Genomic DNA, 17,595 nt, shown 5'->3' on the forward strand with positions numbered 1-17,595 from the left:
ACCTGTACAATTTTGCTTTTTCTAGATAGTCCTTCACAGAATAGAAGCACTGCTCAATCCATTCATCTTTTACTTATTATTTGAATGTATGCTGGTTCTTACTACAGTGGTTGCCCAGTGGAAAATGTTACATATGTATTATTTGCAGTATCCTGAGGGAGCACGTCAAGTTTCCATCAAGTCCAATAGATAGCATAGTTGCAGGACAGTTTCAAAATAGCGTCTGTAGGTGAGCAACATGTCATCATTAAATTTCTGACTGCAAAGAAAGAAAAAGTGGGGAATATTCACAAACGCTTGTGCAAAGTCTTAGGAGCATCTGCTGTCAACAGAAATACAGTTAGCCGCTGTGCACGGAGGGTGAAGTCATCAGAAGGTGGTTCGGCGGAGCTCCACGATTTGCAGTGGTCAAGGAGACCATCCACGGCTGTCACACCTGACACATAGCAGTGAGCTGATGTTGTCATCCGCAAGGACAGGCACATTACAACTCGGCAGTTGGCACTGCATCTGTCAATCAGCAAAGGAAGTGTGGATGCAATTAGCCACACTCTGGGATACCAAAAGTGTGTGCAAGATAGGTCCACGATGTCTGATGGTGGATCACAAATCACACAGAAAATACATTTGTTTAATTTGTTGCAACATTTTTAAGCTGAGGGAGAGGCCTGCTTGTCCTGGATTGTTACCAGTGATGAAACCTGGGTTCACCATTTTGAGCCCAAAACAAAACGACAGTCAATGGAATGGCGCCATTCCCATTCCCCACAGAAGAAAAAATTCAAAGCAACTGCTTCTGCCAGTAAGGTCATGATTACCATGTTCTGGGACTGTGAAGGTGTGATTCTCATTGATGTGATGCCATGAGACGGTGCCGTTGATTCAGAAGCATATGTCAACACATTAACAAAACTCAAGACGCACTTTCGGCGACTTCGACGCCACAGCAACCCAGGAGATGTTTTGATGCAATACGATTAATGTTTGGCCCCAAACAAGTTAGAGGACTGCTGAACACCTCGCAAAATAGCGTTGGACAGTGTTACCTCATCCACCCTACAGCCCTGTCCTAGCCTCCCTCAGACTTCCTCTTTGTTTTGGCCAGTAAAGGCTGCCATTCTTGGAAGACACTCTGAGGACCATGAGGAAGTGATTCACACAGTGAAGCACTGGTTCCTCCACCAGGACAAGGAATGGTACCGACAGGGCATACACGCCCTTATTTCACAGTGGAGGAAGGACATTGAATGGGATGGAGATTACATGGAAAAACACGGTGTGTAGGTAAAACACCATTCTTTCGTGTGTGTAATTCTCATTATGTTCAATAAAGAATTGTTGAAGAAAAAAATGTGGTGCATTACTTTCCGGGCAACCTACTTATTTTTATGTACCTCAGTACTGCATTATGCAGTTTACTGTTAGAATGGAGTATACGTTTCTGGAATGCAGCTGTATTTGTCTGTTGAATATGTACATCATTTGCTTGGCTTGTATAATAGCTGTGTATGGATTCATTATGAGAGAGACATTGATCATTAATGTTTAATTTTCCTCTTACAATTATTACCTTTTCTAATATGTACAGTCAGGAAAGTGGTACAATTTTCTCTTCTGTAAAGAGCTACTTGTATGATGTTCTTTGGCCTACATCTCATACTAATCCAATTATCTTTTTCTGGTGCCAAAGATAGTCTGGCTTGCTCGACAATTCCCCTGGAATACTGTACCATATTTCAGTAATGAGCAATCATATGCGAAATAAGCAACATGGGATTATTACATAAGATTCAGTTCCTTAGAGTCCTTAACTTTCTGTTCCCTGAACAGCTGTTTGTTTAATTGAAGCAAACAATGGAAATTAAATATAACTATTATTGTTCAGTATAGCATATCTACGAACTGCACAAGATAGATTACCATTGTTCCCCAAATTGTGACACTGGAGGGAGATAGGTTACCACCACTTCCCAAGTTGTGACACTGGAATGAACATGGGATAGTTTTGGTAATAAGCAGATAAAATGCATTACTGTATGCTGAGAAGTAATCTTTTGCTAAGACTGAAAGGTCAGATTTTAGACTTGCAGTTTGGCAAAATACTGAAACTGCATGTAGTTTTTTCCCAGAAAATTCTAGACTAGCTTAGAGATGAAATTTGATGCTGTTTTTAAGACTGCTGGAACTGAGGTACAAATAAAATTCTTAATGATTGAGTTACTTTGCAGAATAAAATGAAATTTTGTTGTCTGTTGTGGATAGTCATTGTCGGTCTGCAAGTTAAGAGCACAGTTCATTGTAGGTGTCACATCTGTACATAACTACATACAATGGAGACCACCTCAGCTACAGTGTTCTTCTCTATTTTCCTATGTTCATACTCACAAATATTTAATTTTGGTTAGCATTTCCATTATCAAGCATTTTCTCATAAGAAAATTAAGACAGTGAAGGGTTAATTTACATCATTCATTTGCATGCAAAAAAGTAACAAAATTTACAGTCCACAGACTGATCAACTTTGTTATAATATAGTTGCAAGTTAATTTGAGCATCCTCGTGCTTTACTAGGCATGTTCCATTTGAACTTGGTATGCTCTTGCCTTCCTCTGAATGATACCCTCCTCATACATCCCGATGGATCTAAAAACATATGACACTGTAAGTCCACAACACATTCTTTGTTCTAAGAGAAAGAGATTACCCCTTTTACACAAGGAGCTTGCAAAACTTTTTGTTGTATTCTTTAAGATCGATATATTAAATGAAATAGTGTGAGGGATGTTTAATCAGGCAGCCAACTTCAGGATATCTAGAGCCTATGATAACTCAACATTTTATTCTAATATTCAGAAAGTCTAAATATGAATTAGAAGAAAGGAATCTCTGGACTAAAAATTTGCTGAATGAATAAGACCAACTCCCTATAACTGAACAGGTATGGTCTTTGTCTTGTGTCTGAAAGAAGAAGTTACTATAATAACTCATGACTCTTGTGGGTTGGCTCTGTATTTGGGCAACATCTTCAGATCATGCTGATTAACTATGAAACATGGAATTAACACTATTCTGAGAACGAAAGTTGCTACTAACCATATTGTGGAGATGCTGAGTCACAGGTAGGCACAACAAAAAGATTTTCACACTTGAAGCTTTTGGCCATGGCCTGTGTCAACAATAGACACACATTCGTACACACACACACACACACACACACACACACACACACACACACACACACACAACTCACATACATGATTGCTGTCTCAGGCAACTGAAACCACACTGCAAGCAGCAGCACCAGTGTATGATGGGAGTGGCGACTGGGTGGGGGAAAGAAGGAGGCTGAGGCGGGGATAGTATGGTGGAGACGGTGGACAGTGTAGTGCTGCAGGTTGGGTGGCAAGCAGGATAGAGGGGGGGAGAAGTGCCGGATTTGTTTGTAGGTAATGCCTTCAAAGAAGAAGTAATTGTGGGTGAGGATATAGTTGGTCATGGCAACTAGGAAGGAGATTGTTGGTTTGGAATCCATCAGGCATTGGGAACGGTAACTTTCAATAGCAGGAAGGCCATGGGCATTAGGAATATTAGTGTACAGGGAGGTGGCTCGATAGTGACAAGCAGGGCAGTGTGTGGTAAAGGGACAGAAACTGTGGCGAGTTGGTGGAGGAAATGGTTGGTATCTTTTATATAGGAGGGTAGGTTCTGGGTAATAGGTTGAAGGTGTTGGTCTGCGAGAGCAGAGATTCTGTCAGAGGGGGGAACAGCAACAGGCCACCCCTACCACTCCTCGCACTCCTACCTTCTACATGCTTCCTGAAGTCCATAAACCTAACCACCCAGGATGCCCCATTGTGGCCAGTTACTGTGCCCCCACTTCCGGTCACTAACATCACCTATCCCATCAAAGGCAGGGTTGCCTGTCAAACCAGTCATGTGGCCTACAAGTTAAGCTGCAACCACTGTGCTGCATTCTATGTAGGCATGACAACGAACTACCTGTCTGTCCACATGAATGGCCACTGACAAACTGTGGCTAAGAAACAAGTGGACCACCCTGTTGCTGAACAAGCTGCCAAACATGATATCCTTCATTTCAATGACTGCGTCACAGCCTGTACCGTATGGATCCTTCCTACCAACACCAGTTTTTCTGAACTGCGCAGGTGGGAACTTTCTTTGCAATACATCCTATCTTCCCGTAATCCTCCTGGCCTCAACCTTCGTTAATCGCTGTCTTCACCCATCCAGCACCTTCCCTGCTCCCATTCCAGCACTACACAGCTGTCATTTCACCACCAGACCCAGTTTTTTTATTTATTTTATTTTATTTTTTATGTATTTCCCTCTATTTCTTTCCTTTCCTGCTCCCCCCCCCCTTCCACACACACACACACACACACACACACACACACACACACACACACACACTCCCCACCTCTCTCCTGCCCACCACTCCCCACCTCTCTCCTGCCCGCCACCCAACCTGCAGCACCACACTGTCCACCATCCCCACCATACTATCCCCCCCCTCCCTGCCCCAGCCTCCTCCTTTCCTCCACCCAGTCACCACTCCCGTCATGCACTGGTGCTACTGCTCGCAGTGTGGTTTCAGTTGCCTGAGACAGCAGTTGCATGTGTGAGTTGCGTTTGCATGAGTGTGTGTGTGTGTGTGTGTGTGTGTGTGTGTGTGCGTATATGTGTGTCTATTGTTGACACAGGCTACGGCCAAAAGCTTTAAGTGTGAAAATCTTTTTGTTGTGCCTATCTGCGACTCAGCATCTCTACTATATGGAAAGTAACAACTTTCCTTCTCAGCATATTGTTACAGGGTGTATACGACCCGGGAAATCTGGGAAAAACCCGGGATTTTTTCATCCGGGAGAAAACCGGGAAAACCCGGGAGTTTTTCGGAATTTCAGGAATTTTTCATTGTTTTAGCTTTCAGTTAAATTTTTGTAATTTTGACTGCAGAATTGATTCTCTAGCAAAGAATGTTATTGTATCCTGCTACTGGAGAATGATACTGCAGCAATAAAATATAAACGAGAGGGAAAAACTTTAGTGGCAAAGGAAATGTGCGATTTACAACAACAAAACACCGTGCCCGCACAAGCGTCTGCAAATAGCAAAAATATGTCAAAGGCCGTAGGGCACAGGCTGTAATTCTTCGTAATAATTAACTGCTTGCTACGAGCATGACGTCACAATTGTTCACGTTAGGTTCGTTTGACCAATTGCCAGCGGTCTGTTGCGCATGTGCATTTGACTCGCGTATAAGCAGTACCTTCTCCCGCTACTTGAAGTTTGGCTGTTAGCTGTATCGGTAGTAGCAGCCACATGCAAACGAGAAAAAATTTTCTCGCGCGCCCTAGCTGCCAGATTCACGCTGCACAGAGTTGTCTGAGTTGTAGTGGGGAGGGGGTTAACCTCCACGTGACCCATGTTTACGTTAAGTGATTTCGCTGCTTCTCTTCTTGTCAGCTCCCACGTCAAATGAAAACACAACGGATTTCTGTGATCGGGAGCTATCAAGTGAATTAAAATACATTCACATAATTATGGAGGGCAAAAATATATTATGAATTTCAATTTTCTGATTTTATTTTATTTCCAAGTTGGTAGCAGTCAAGCATTAATCACCTTGCAGAACAGTGAAGCTATTTTTGCAAGTTTGCTAAAGAAATTTGGCTTTATTAATCTTTCCGCTGAGGCAATAATTTAATTTGAAACGAAGTGTTTCATTCTACAGTATTGGCTAGTTCCAACTGTTCGCTGAATTTCAAGTGCACATTATCATCTTTTGCCATATATGGCATTATGCCATAATAAAGAACCAAAACTGAGAGTGTAGAGTACTGGTACTCCAAAAAATTTACATCCCAAAAACCACACTGAAAAGCTTAATATCAGATGGGACCTACTTCATTGTGAATCTGGAAAAAGCCAATTTGCGCTTCAAGCTGAATTATGCATTTTAGTATGGTTTACGAAATTCCGATCCTCTTTGGAGTATCTTCTGATGCCCTGTTTCTTTTATGGTGTAATGTAAGCTCTCTTAGTGCTTTATACACACGAACATATGGGCTTCCTACACCACTGCAGTTGCACACGCACAATAATGCCTGTTTTCTGGTGCTCTCTGGCAACTGGTAAATCGAACCTATTTCTAACAGTCTCCGGATAGTATTGCGAACGCTGGTTAGAAAAGTGTTACTTTCAAAGTAAATTTCTTTTTACGGAAGATGAATTATGTTACGTGTGAGAAAGTGGGATGGATATCTAAATCACAGAGCGTTCGAAACTGAAATTTGAGGACGAGCGACTTACAAGAATTTCGAGCCGAGACATTTATGTCAGAATTTGAAATTTACTGGCACATTTGTGTGATGTATCTTAAAATATAACACACGCAAAAAAAAATCAATATTACATGTGAAAGCTTAGCTTCTGTTGTAGCGTGTTAATCTTAGAGACCAATATTATATGTGAAAGCTTAGCTTTCCTTGTAGATATACGGTACTGTGTACATTAATGTAAATCATTAACTTTTCCTCTTGCGTGTTCGCGCTATGTAACCAGTGATCTTGCTATTGGCTGACTATAACACATGTCCATGGTCTGAATAGCTGCTGTCATCGGCTGGCAAGATCTCGTGGCTTGAGATATGACTCGCTTACAAAAGGACATCGCAACCTCGGTTTTAATGCTCCGGAAACTAACACGCTGTGTTTGGTGCAGTTCGAATTTATACTTTCGTAATACGAAAATATGCAGCGTATATGTTGCTGCAAATCAAAGGTCTTTCCAAAACCTTCATAGTGGAAAAAAACTTTTGTCATTGTTCATCTGCGCAGTGGAAAGTTCATAATAGTTTCTTTAAATTTTCACCCAGTCGCCACTCCCATCATACACTGGTGCTGCTGCTCGCAGTGTGGTTTCAATTGCCTGAGACAGCAATCGTGTATGTGAGTTGCATTTGTGTGTGTGTGTGTGTGTACGTATGTGTGTCTGTTGTTGACACAGACCATGGCCGAAAGCTTTAAGTGTGAAAATCTTTTTGTTGTGCCTATCTGCGACTCAGCATCTCCACAATATGGTGAGTAGCAACTTTCCTTCTCAGAATATTGTTAATTCCATGTTCCATAGTTAATCAGCATGATCTGAAGATCTATCTGTATAGGAATAAGTTAATAGCACTAACATTTCAACTTACAACTTATATTTATTATAACTTAGATGCATTACTCCACTGTATATTTTCCATTATTTGAATTTAATTTCTAAAACTTAGACACAAACAATTACATCAGAAAAGAATTAAATTCGGCCAATTCGTTGATTTGTCATATTTTTGATATATTGTGTGATTTAAATATATTCATTCATATTGTAAATAGTTTAAGTTACCAACATTGCATTTTTCCCAAAATAATTATAATACTTTTGTTGTGTGTGTGTGTGTGTGTGTGTGTGTGTATATTTATTTATTTATTTTAGTTACAGTGGGCAGTATGCCTATTCTCTTCCTCTGCGAAATCCTGAGAGAGCTCATAGAAGACCTTTCCCAGATTTGAGGTAAGACTATATTATTTAAAGTTCAAGCATAAGTCAAGCAGTGTACACTTCACTGAGTGTACAACATGAGCTCATAAATGAAACTTCCTGGCAGTTTAAAACTGTATGCAGCCCTGAGACTCAAGTCTCAGAACCTTCACCTTTTGCAGGCAAATGTCCCAAGTTTGAATCTTGGTCCAGCTTACAGTTTTAATCCAACAGAAACAGCACACTCTCCACTGCAGATTGAAAATATGATTCTGAATGAGTTCATAAATATTTAACTTGAAAGTTCTCTCATTTGTTGAGAAAGAAATTGTAGTGGACTGACAAGACAGCCAGTCCACAGTGACGGGTAACCGAAAGGCACGCGTTTACACATGCCGGCTGGCGTTAGGTCTGAAACAGGATACGTAATGAATGCTATAAAGAAAAGTACGTAGCTGCTGGAATACTTAACTTTAATCCATCATTTGTATACAGCATTCTGGATGATACAAGTGAGACTCTCTCTAGAAATGGTTAATGGCGCCTTGCTAGGTCGTAGCCATGGACTTAGCTGAAGGCTATTCTAACTGTCTCTTGGCAAATGAGAGAAAGGCTTCGTCAGTGTAGTCGCTAGCAAAGACGTCCGTACAACTGGGACGAGTCCTAGTACGTCTCTCTAGACCTGCCGTGTGGTGGCGCTTGGTCTGCAATTACTGACCGTGGCGACACGCGGGTCCGACATGTACTAATGGACCGCGGCCGATTTAAAGCTACCACCTAGCAAGTGTGGTGTCTGGTGGTGACACCACAGAAATAATAGTGTTCTTTAGAATGCAACAGTAAGAGAAATCTTTCAGGTATGGAGCTCATACATTTGTGAGTGAAGCACACACTATCAGTTCTTATGTTGCACAGTTTTTATTATTTAATGTAATCTTAATAGTTTTGCATATGTGACTAATTGAGGGAGTGTCTTGTTTCTTATATTTTTAAGTTCAATGCAGGTGGTTATACTAAGGGAACATAGCTACCAGAATATTCAACAAAAACCCACAAAATTAAATGTAGGGGAGGCTGAAGTAGCCCTTTAGGATGAGAAAAAAACCAGCGTTTGTAAAACATATCACTCAGAATGCGTTTCAAATAGGTGCCCACAGGGTACACGGCAGAAAGAAAGTTGAGAGTTAAGAGCAGCATTTTAGAGGATTAGATGTTGATAGGAACCATGGACCTTGCCATTGGAGGGGAAGCTTGCATGCCTCAATGATACAGATAGCCGTACCGTAGGTGAACAGAGGGGTATCCGTTGAGAGGCCAGACAAACGTGTGGTTTCTGAAGAGGGGCACGTGTGGTTCCTGAAGAGGGGCAGCATCCTTTTCAGTAGTTGCAGGGGCAACAGTCTGGATGATTGATCAATCTGGCCTTGTAACATTAACCAAAACGGCCTTGCTGTGCTGGTACTGCGAATGGCTGAAAGCAAGAAGAAACTACAGCTGTAATTTTTCCCGAGGGCATGCAGCTTTACTGTATGGTTAAATGATGATGGTGTCCTCTTGGGTAAAATATTCTGGAGGTAAAATAGTCCCTCATTGGGATCTCTGGGTGGGGACTACTCAGGAGGACATTGTTTTCAGGAGAAAGAAAACTGGCGTTCTATGGATTGGAGGGTGGAATTTCAGATCCCTTAATCGAGCAGGTAGGTTAGAAAATTTAAAAAGGGAAATGGATAGGTTAAAGTTAGATGTAGTGTGAATTAGTGAAGTTCAATGGCTGGAGGAACAAGACTTCTGGCCAGGTGAATACAGGATTATAAATACAAAATCAAATAGGGGTAATGCAGGAGTAGGTTTAATTATGGATTAAAAAAATAGGAATGCGGGTAAGCTGCTACAAACAGCATAGTGAACACATTATTGTGGCCAAGATAGACACGAAGCCCACGCCTACCATAGTAGTACAAGTTTATATACTGACTAGCTCCACAGACAACGAAGAGATTGATGAAATGTATGATGGGATAAAAGAAATTATTCAGATAGTGAAGGGAGATGAAAATTTAATAGTCATGGGTGACTGGAATTCGATAGTAGGAAAAGGAAGAGAAGGAAACGTAGTAGGTGAATATGGAATGGGGGTGAGGAATGAAAGAGGAAGTCGCCTGGTAGAATGTTGCACAGAGCATAACTTAATCATTGCTAACACTTGGTTCAAGAATCATAAAAGAAGGTTGTATACATGGAAGAAGCCTGGAGATACTGACAGGTTGCAGATAGATTATATAATGGTAAGACAGAGATTTAGGAACCAGGTTTTAAATTGTAATACATTTCCAGGGGCAGATGTGGACTCTGACCACAATCGATTTGTTATGAACTGTAGATTAAAACTACAGAAACTGCAAAAAGTTGGGAATTTAAGAAGATGGGACCTGGATAAACTGACAGAACCTGAGGTTGTACAGAGTTTCAGGGAGAACATTAGGGAACAATTGACAAGAATGGGGGAAAGAAATACACTAGAAGAAGAATGGGTAGCTTTGAGAGATAAAATAGTGAAGGCAGCAGAGGATCAAGTAAGTAAAAAGACAAGAGCTAATAGAAATCCTTGGGTAACAGCAGAGATATTGAATTTAATTGTTGAAAGGAGAAAATACAAAAATGGAGTAAATGGAGCAGGCAAACAGGAGTACAAACGTCTCAAAAATGAGATCGACAGGAAGTGCAAAATGGCTAAGCAGGGGTGGCTAGAGGACAAATGTAAGGATGTAGAGGTGTATATCACTAGGGGTAAGGTAGATACTGCTTACAGGAAAATTAAAAGAGACCTTTGGAGAGAAGAGAACCTCTTGCATGAATATCAAGAGCTCAGATGGAAACCCAGTTCTAAGCAAAGAAGGGAAAGCAGAAAGTTGGATGGAGTATATCGAGGCAGTATACAAGGGCGATGTTCTTGAGGACAATATTATGGAAATGGAAGAGGATGTAGATGAAGATGAAATGGTAGATATGATATTGCATGAAGAGAGTGACAGAGCGCTGAAAGACCTAAGTCGGGGTAGATATGATACTATGTGAAGAGTTTGACAGAGCACTGAAAGACCTAAGTCCAAACAAGGCACCTGGAGTAGACAGCATTCCATTAGAAGTACTGATAGCCTTGGGAGAGCCAGCCCTGAGAAAACTCTACCATCTGGTGAGCAAGATGCATGAGACAGGCGAAATGCCCTCAGACTTCATGAAGAAAATAATAATTCCAATCCCAAAGAAAGCAGGTGTTGACAGATGTGAAAATTACCAAACTATCAGGTTAGTAAGCCATGGCTGCAAAATACGAATTCTTTAGAGATGAATGGAAAAACTGGTAGAAGCCAACCTCGGGGGAGATCAGTTTTGATTCCGTAGAAATGTTGGAACACATGGGGCAATGCTGACCCTACAACTTACCTTAGAAAATAGATTAAGGAAAGGCAAACCAAAGTTTCTAGCATTTGTAGATTTAGAGAAAGCTTTTGACAATGTTGACTGGAATACTCTCTTTCAAATTCTGAAGGTGGCAGGGGTAAAATATAGGGAGCGAAAGGCTATTTACAATTTGTACAGAAGCCAGATTGCAGTTATAAGAGTTGAGGGGCATGAAAGGGAAACAGTGGTTGGGAAGTGAGTGAGCCAGGGTTGTAGCCTATCCCCAATGTTATTTAATCTGTATATTGAGCGAACAGTAAAGGAAACAAAAGAAAAATTTTGGAGTCGTAATTAAAATCCATGGAGAAGAAATTAAAACTTTGAGGTTTGTCAATGACATTGTAATTCTGTCAGAGACAGCAAGGACATGGAAGAGTAGCTAAACAGAATGGACAGTGTCTTGAAAGGAGGATATAAGATGAACATCAACAAAAGCAAAATGAGGATAATGGAATGTAGTTGAATTAAATCGGGTGATGCTGAGGGTATTAGATTAGGAAATAGCTTAAAGTAGCAAATGAGTTTTGCTATTTGGGGAGCAAAATAACTGATGATGGTTGAAGTAAAGAGGATATAAAATGTAGACTGTCAATGGCAAGGGAAGCGTTTCTGAAGAAAAGAAATTTGTTAACATCGAGTATAGATTTAAGTGTCAGGAAGTCTTTTCTGAAAGTATTTGTATGGAGTGTAGCCATGTATGGAAGTGAAATGTGGACGATAAGTAGTTTAGACAAGAAGAGAATAGAAGCTTTCGAAATGTGGTGCTACAGAAGGTTGCTGGAATTAGCTGGATAGATCACATAACTTATGAGGGTGTACTGAATAAAATTGGGGAGAAGAGAAATTTGTGGCGCAACTTGACTAGAAGAAGGGATCAGTTGTTAGGATATATGCTGAGACATCAAGGGATCACCAGTTTAGTATTGAAGGGCAGCGTGGAGGGTAAAAATCGTAGAGGGAGACCAAGAGATAAATACACTAAACAGATTCAGAAGGATGTAGGTTGCAGTAGGTACTGGGAGATGAAGAAGCTTGCACAGGATAGGAAAGCATGGAGAGCTGCATCAAACCAGTCTCTGGACTGAAGACCACAACAACAACAACAACATGGAGGGCATACATGAACCTCCACATCAGTTGTCTCTTCTAAAAAATCTGGCTGCTAACATTACATTTTTTAATATGTTACAAAAAATTTAAAGTGTTCTCAGTAAACTGGTGCATAGTTAGACAAATACTCTTTAATATTTTCACATTCTGTCAGATTTATATCAAGTTAATCAGTTTTAGAACTTTGGTTGTTTGAAGCATCAGTTTATATTTAAACTGTTTATATTTCAATGTATAATTTATTATGGATAGATAAAAAATCTACTCATTATCTGGTGGTAGGAGAAAACACATATGAAAGATAATGGAAATGCACAAGCTTTCAGAGTCAGTGGCTCCTTTTGGCAAAAGAGCTAAATCCCTGGGTCAGGAGAGATTTACTGGATGTCATACCATCCAGTAAGTCTACCCTGATCCAGGGTTATGGGCGACTTTTTCCATAACTCAATTTCTGTGGCGTGCGTACTGTAAGACCTTCGGTACACACACCATCAGATTATTTGACTTGTCGCTCTAACAAAATAGGCGAGTGTCGGCAATATATCTTGTGGTCTTATCATGGCATGTTTATCTTCTGCCGTTAGGTCAGACGATAGAAATGCGACTTGCACACTTAGAGTAGCTGATTGACGGTGACCAACTTTAAACAGAACTTGATTAATTTTCACACACATTTATTAAAATAATAACAATCATAAACCTTACTTAACTTGATTCTGGATGCTATTTACAATTGACAATCTGAAGTTCCTTTGGTCTTGGTACGTTAATCTTATTCTCACATATCTCTGATACTTGACAAAGTGTCTATACATTTACCTTCATGGCTATGTACAGGAATATGATAATCTTATTAGGCGCAGACTGAAACTTGACTACAGGCTAATGCAGACTGGTACAGACTGATGCAGACTGACTAATTGGAGGTCTGTACTCTCGTTATAATACCTCGAGCGTTCAGGTATTACTGCGCGAGTGTGATCCGTGAGGAGAAAAGGTTCTACGTTAGCAGCAATCTCATTGGCTGCGTTACATATTAATACGCGGATCGGCGGAAGCAGAATTTGGTCCGTCTCTAAGGCAGCGCCATCTCTAAGTGCGGAGACGGACAAGTGCTGTGCCTGCGCTCTTGTGCTTAGCGGGACGCGCTCTATTGGGAAAGTTGTGTACGTGCTGACTACGCGGAACTATGTACACAACAATTTCCTAAACCTTTCCAGTCCTTTTCCTAGATCACTCTTCCTTTCCTTTCAACCCTTCTCCCAGATTAAGGTGCCACAGGCTCTGAAAGCTGTGCATTTCCATATCGTTTACACTTTCTCATGCCACTGCGTGATTGAGTAGACTTTTTATCCATCCATATTATATTTTCAAACATGAATTATTTTGAAACTTCCTGGCAGATTAAAACTGTGTGCCAGACCGAGACTCGAACTCGGGACCTTTGCCTTTCGTGGGCAAGTGCTCTACCAACTGAGCTACGCAAGCACCACTCACGCTCCATCCTCACAGCTTTAATTCCGCCAGTTCCTCGTCTCCTGCCTTCCAAACTTTACAGAAGCTCTCCTGCAAACCTTGCAGAACTAGCTCTCCTGAAAGAAAGGATATTGCGGAGACATGGCTTAGCCACAGCCTGGGGGTTGTTTCTAGAATCTTGGGTAGCTCAGTTTGTAGAGCACTTGCCCGCGAAAGGCAAAGGTCCCGAGTTCAAGTCTTGGTCCGGCACACAGTTTTAATTTGCCAGGAAGTTTCATATCAGCGCACACTCCGCTGTAGAGTGAAAATTTCATTCTATGAATTATTTTCTTTAACGCATAATGTATGTACTCTTAACTTCTCTGTATGGGCTTACTGTTTCCAGGTAATGGTTTGGCCTAGCCTTTTTTATTGCTTTATCACCCGCATTACTACTTTTTGATCATTCTTAATATTGAGAAGTTGGCAAATAGCTTACCAGTTGTTTTTAGTCTAACCGTCTTTGGCCAAACACTTTGCACATCAAATGTTGTTGCAATCTATGAATACCACTCTTAGTTTATTGTATTGTTCTTTAATACTGCATTTAATTCCTTGTATACCTATCTCCTCTATATAATACCATGGATTATTAGACTAGAAGTCATGTAGAGGCTTCTGGCCTTTCAAATTACATTTCTTGTTTGATTAGTGATTCCCTCTTCACTGCTGCCTCAAAGTGAATTTTTTCCGACCTGATGAAAGCACCTTTGAAATGCATATTACATATGTACGTTGTACTTACTCTTGAATTTAGAATGTTATTGAAATGTTTATGTAATTTGTGGGTGCTGATTCCAGGCTGAACATCAGTTATTGATCTTATTAAAATGCAACATTTCAGTTATTTTCTTCATGGTGTGTACTAATTTAACTGGGGGACGGGGGTGCACAGTGTATTACATTTCCAGTGGTATCATAAAACTACTGCATGCAAAATTTTTACATTGTTTTTGCCCTAAAATACCTCTGAGTGGCGTTGGGAAAAAGGGAGGGAATATGTGGCAGACTTTTTGTGGATTACACTGCTTGCTGGAAATGGGTAACCCACTGTGAACCAGCAACAAGCTAGTGTCAGCCATGTTTTCATGCTGTTGTTGTGGATATTGGACACCCATTCTCCATGTGCTGCTCTTTAGCCTGTCATGGCAGTTCCTGATTGGCAGCTGCCCTCCAGACATACTGTGCTTCTCATACTAGGATTGGTGGCAATCAGCTCTGGGATCCTATGCTGTTTTCTCTGTTGGCATTATTAGGCTGCTTCAGGATTTCAATTGCCTCTTTGTTTTGCATGTGCACATCCATGACTATCTTGTAAGTTCTCAGGCTCCCAGAAACTTTGCAGACTGCCCATAATCAAGATGGTACTCTGCAAGTGTTGATCTGTTTTTCTGCCCCAGTAGAACATTACACTCACACTATGCTGGTACCAACAGGCTTTCCATATTCCTCAATGTAAGCAGCACCATACTCACAATGTATGTCATACATGCCTGAGGTGCCCAGGGTTTTCACTGCATCCTCAGTAAATCATACAAAATTCTGTCTGCTGCAGGCACTGTTTTGATGCCTGCTCAGCAAAACATCTTGCCTACTCAGTCGATGGCATCTTTGACATAATGTAAGTCCATCACTGGGGACTGTTCTTGTATTGCACTTACTATGTCTAGAGGCATTGGGCGGAATTTCGTATGGTGGTGATGTACTACTAGCCTAAGGTGACAGGCTACAGCTAGACTCAAAGATGATAGTTCTGATGAATGTTACAGCACCTCTAATCTGGAAGCTATGTCTCAGTTGCTGGTTGTAACAGCTTAGCTGTACACTTGAGAACTGCAGTTGAAGACGTACAGCATCAGGGACATCTCATAGGATTCGTAGTCCACACCTGGCATCTAAAGATGATATCCTTCTCACTACAGAAGAAAGTGATTGACCAAGGCATCATTTATGGAGCGGTTGTGCAACAGTTGTGACTGTAGAAAAATAAGGGTCTGCTTTTCAGGAAAGAAAACTTCAATTTAACGTCTGCCATGTTTAATGATTTCCGCAGCACTGTTACTACACTGAATCATGAAACAACCTGTCACTCATGTAAATCCCTACCACAAAACTCCAATATTGCTTGACAGCACTGTAGCCTAATCAATTTAGACACATTACATCTCATACTAATAACACTTCCAATGAAAATAATCTCGCATATGTGACCGCCGTTGACTGTGCCTGTCAAATACATGGCCATTCACTTTGATTGTCACCATCCAACTTCAATAATGCACCCTCGTAATGCAGTTAACACTTTCTATGAGTGTCTAAACAGTGACTTTACTCTTGCAACCGCACTTGGCAATGGCCACCAGACAGCTTTTACAGGGATGACAATGGAGTTGCTCTACAAAAAGTTGATACTAGTTGGTTAAGATTGGAATGTTTATAGGTGCATAAGACCGTAGTTGGTATTTTTCTTTTATACCTAGCAGCTCTTTACTGAAATGCAAATATTATATTCAAGTAGTCACCTTGTACACTTTGGATCAGGAAGCTCTGTGAGCTTATATTTTACACATTGTAATTACCGTATTTACTCGAATCCAAGCCGCACTTTTTTCTGGTTTTTGTAATCCAAAAAACCGCATGCGGCTTAGAATCGAGTGCAACGTAAGCGGAAGTTCTGAAAAATGTTGGTAGGTGCCGCCACAACTAACTTCTGCCGTCGAATATATGTAGTGCTACACAGGCATGCTTTGCAGGCACAAAGATAAATACTGGCGCCAAAACCTCTGCGGAAGACGAGCTTTTTTCTCCGCCCCGAGTTTCGACCAATGCATTTTGATACATTATCCAACGAAACAACGAAGTAAACACAAATTCCGTATTGTTCATCTTCGAATGTAGCAGCATTTCAATGTACTACGAAAATCCAACTGGCAAGACTGTTTGGGGTTTTTGTCAATATGGCTGACTCTATGTTCTGAATTTTTTCCTACCTGTGAGAAGAGATGGTTGCTAATAGGAACTTTTATGAATTGTGAATCACATGCGGTATTCTCTTCACCATAAGAATAATACGAATATAAACATTTTGCAATGTATTCTTTTGTGTTTGCTGCTATCTCATTTAAATCCTATCTGCCTAATAAACTACGAAACTGGAGTGAGACAACAGCAAACGCGGAAGATTACATATATCATGTCATGTTTATATTCGTGTTATTCTTATGGCTAATAGTGATACAGTCAGAAATGAAGCAAGGCAATTGACTAGATTTTTAAATGTAAGATGACTAATTTCTGTGCAGAATGTAATGTAATGTAACGTAATGTAATGTACTAAAGCGGCGTCTGCAAAGATTTTCAAATGGGTAAAAATTTTCACTAAACTCTCGTTCAGAAGGTCTCCTATCATACGCAGTCTATTATTTGGTTCTTGTTGATCATTATCAAAGAAAGCAGCAGTGTAAGTAACAACAAATAGCAGTCTCTTGCCATTGTTTCGCTAATGAGACGATTCCTCCCCCTTTTTTTTATTTATTGTAAGCGGTGGTAGCATGCACAAAAGCAAGCCATGCCGCGAGCGGCGACAGGCCGTAAACACAGAACGCAACAAACAATGCATGACACAGTATAGTAATACATTTTTAGCTTAGAGTGACGTAAACACCTATAACAAAGAGAACGGCACTTATCATATCAAAGAAAAATAACCAATCAATTCAAACCAGACGAAGCACGTGATAAAGGAAGGGTACCCGTATAAATACGGACGCAGTGCCTGACGCATAGCAATGGCTACCTGGTATAGCTTAACTGCTAAGCTTACGACTCGAACCAAACTACTGTAGCTGTATCGTCATTCATTCGACCTAAATTGTGTTTCATATTACAATGGACCAACAATGTTTCGATTTGGAGGTGCGGCCTAAAACTTTTCTCTCCCCTTGAATTTCGAGTCTCATTTTT

General features: G+C 40.7%; 1 protein-coding gene across 1 annotated transcript in view; it reads left to right on the forward strand.

Annotated features, from left to right (window-relative positions):
- Positions 1–17,595, forward strand: part of LOC126151896 (uncharacterized) — a 279,605-nt gene that overhangs the window by 251,430 nt on the left and 10,580 nt on the right. Inside the window, exon 12 of the mRNA XM_049915972.1 lies at positions 7,501–7,578. Within this exon, the coding sequence (XP_049771929.1) occupies positions 7,501–7,578 (78 nt within the window). The remainder of the gene's footprint in view (positions 1–7,500; positions 7,579–17,595) is intronic.

This window comes from Schistocerca cancellata, chromosome 2 (assembly GCF_023864275.1).
Source record: "Schistocerca cancellata isolate TAMUIC-IGC-003103 chromosome 2, iqSchCanc2.1, whole genome shotgun sequence".
In the NCBI taxonomy this organism is placed as follows: Eukaryota; Metazoa; Arthropoda; class Insecta; order Orthoptera; family Acrididae; genus Schistocerca; species Schistocerca cancellata.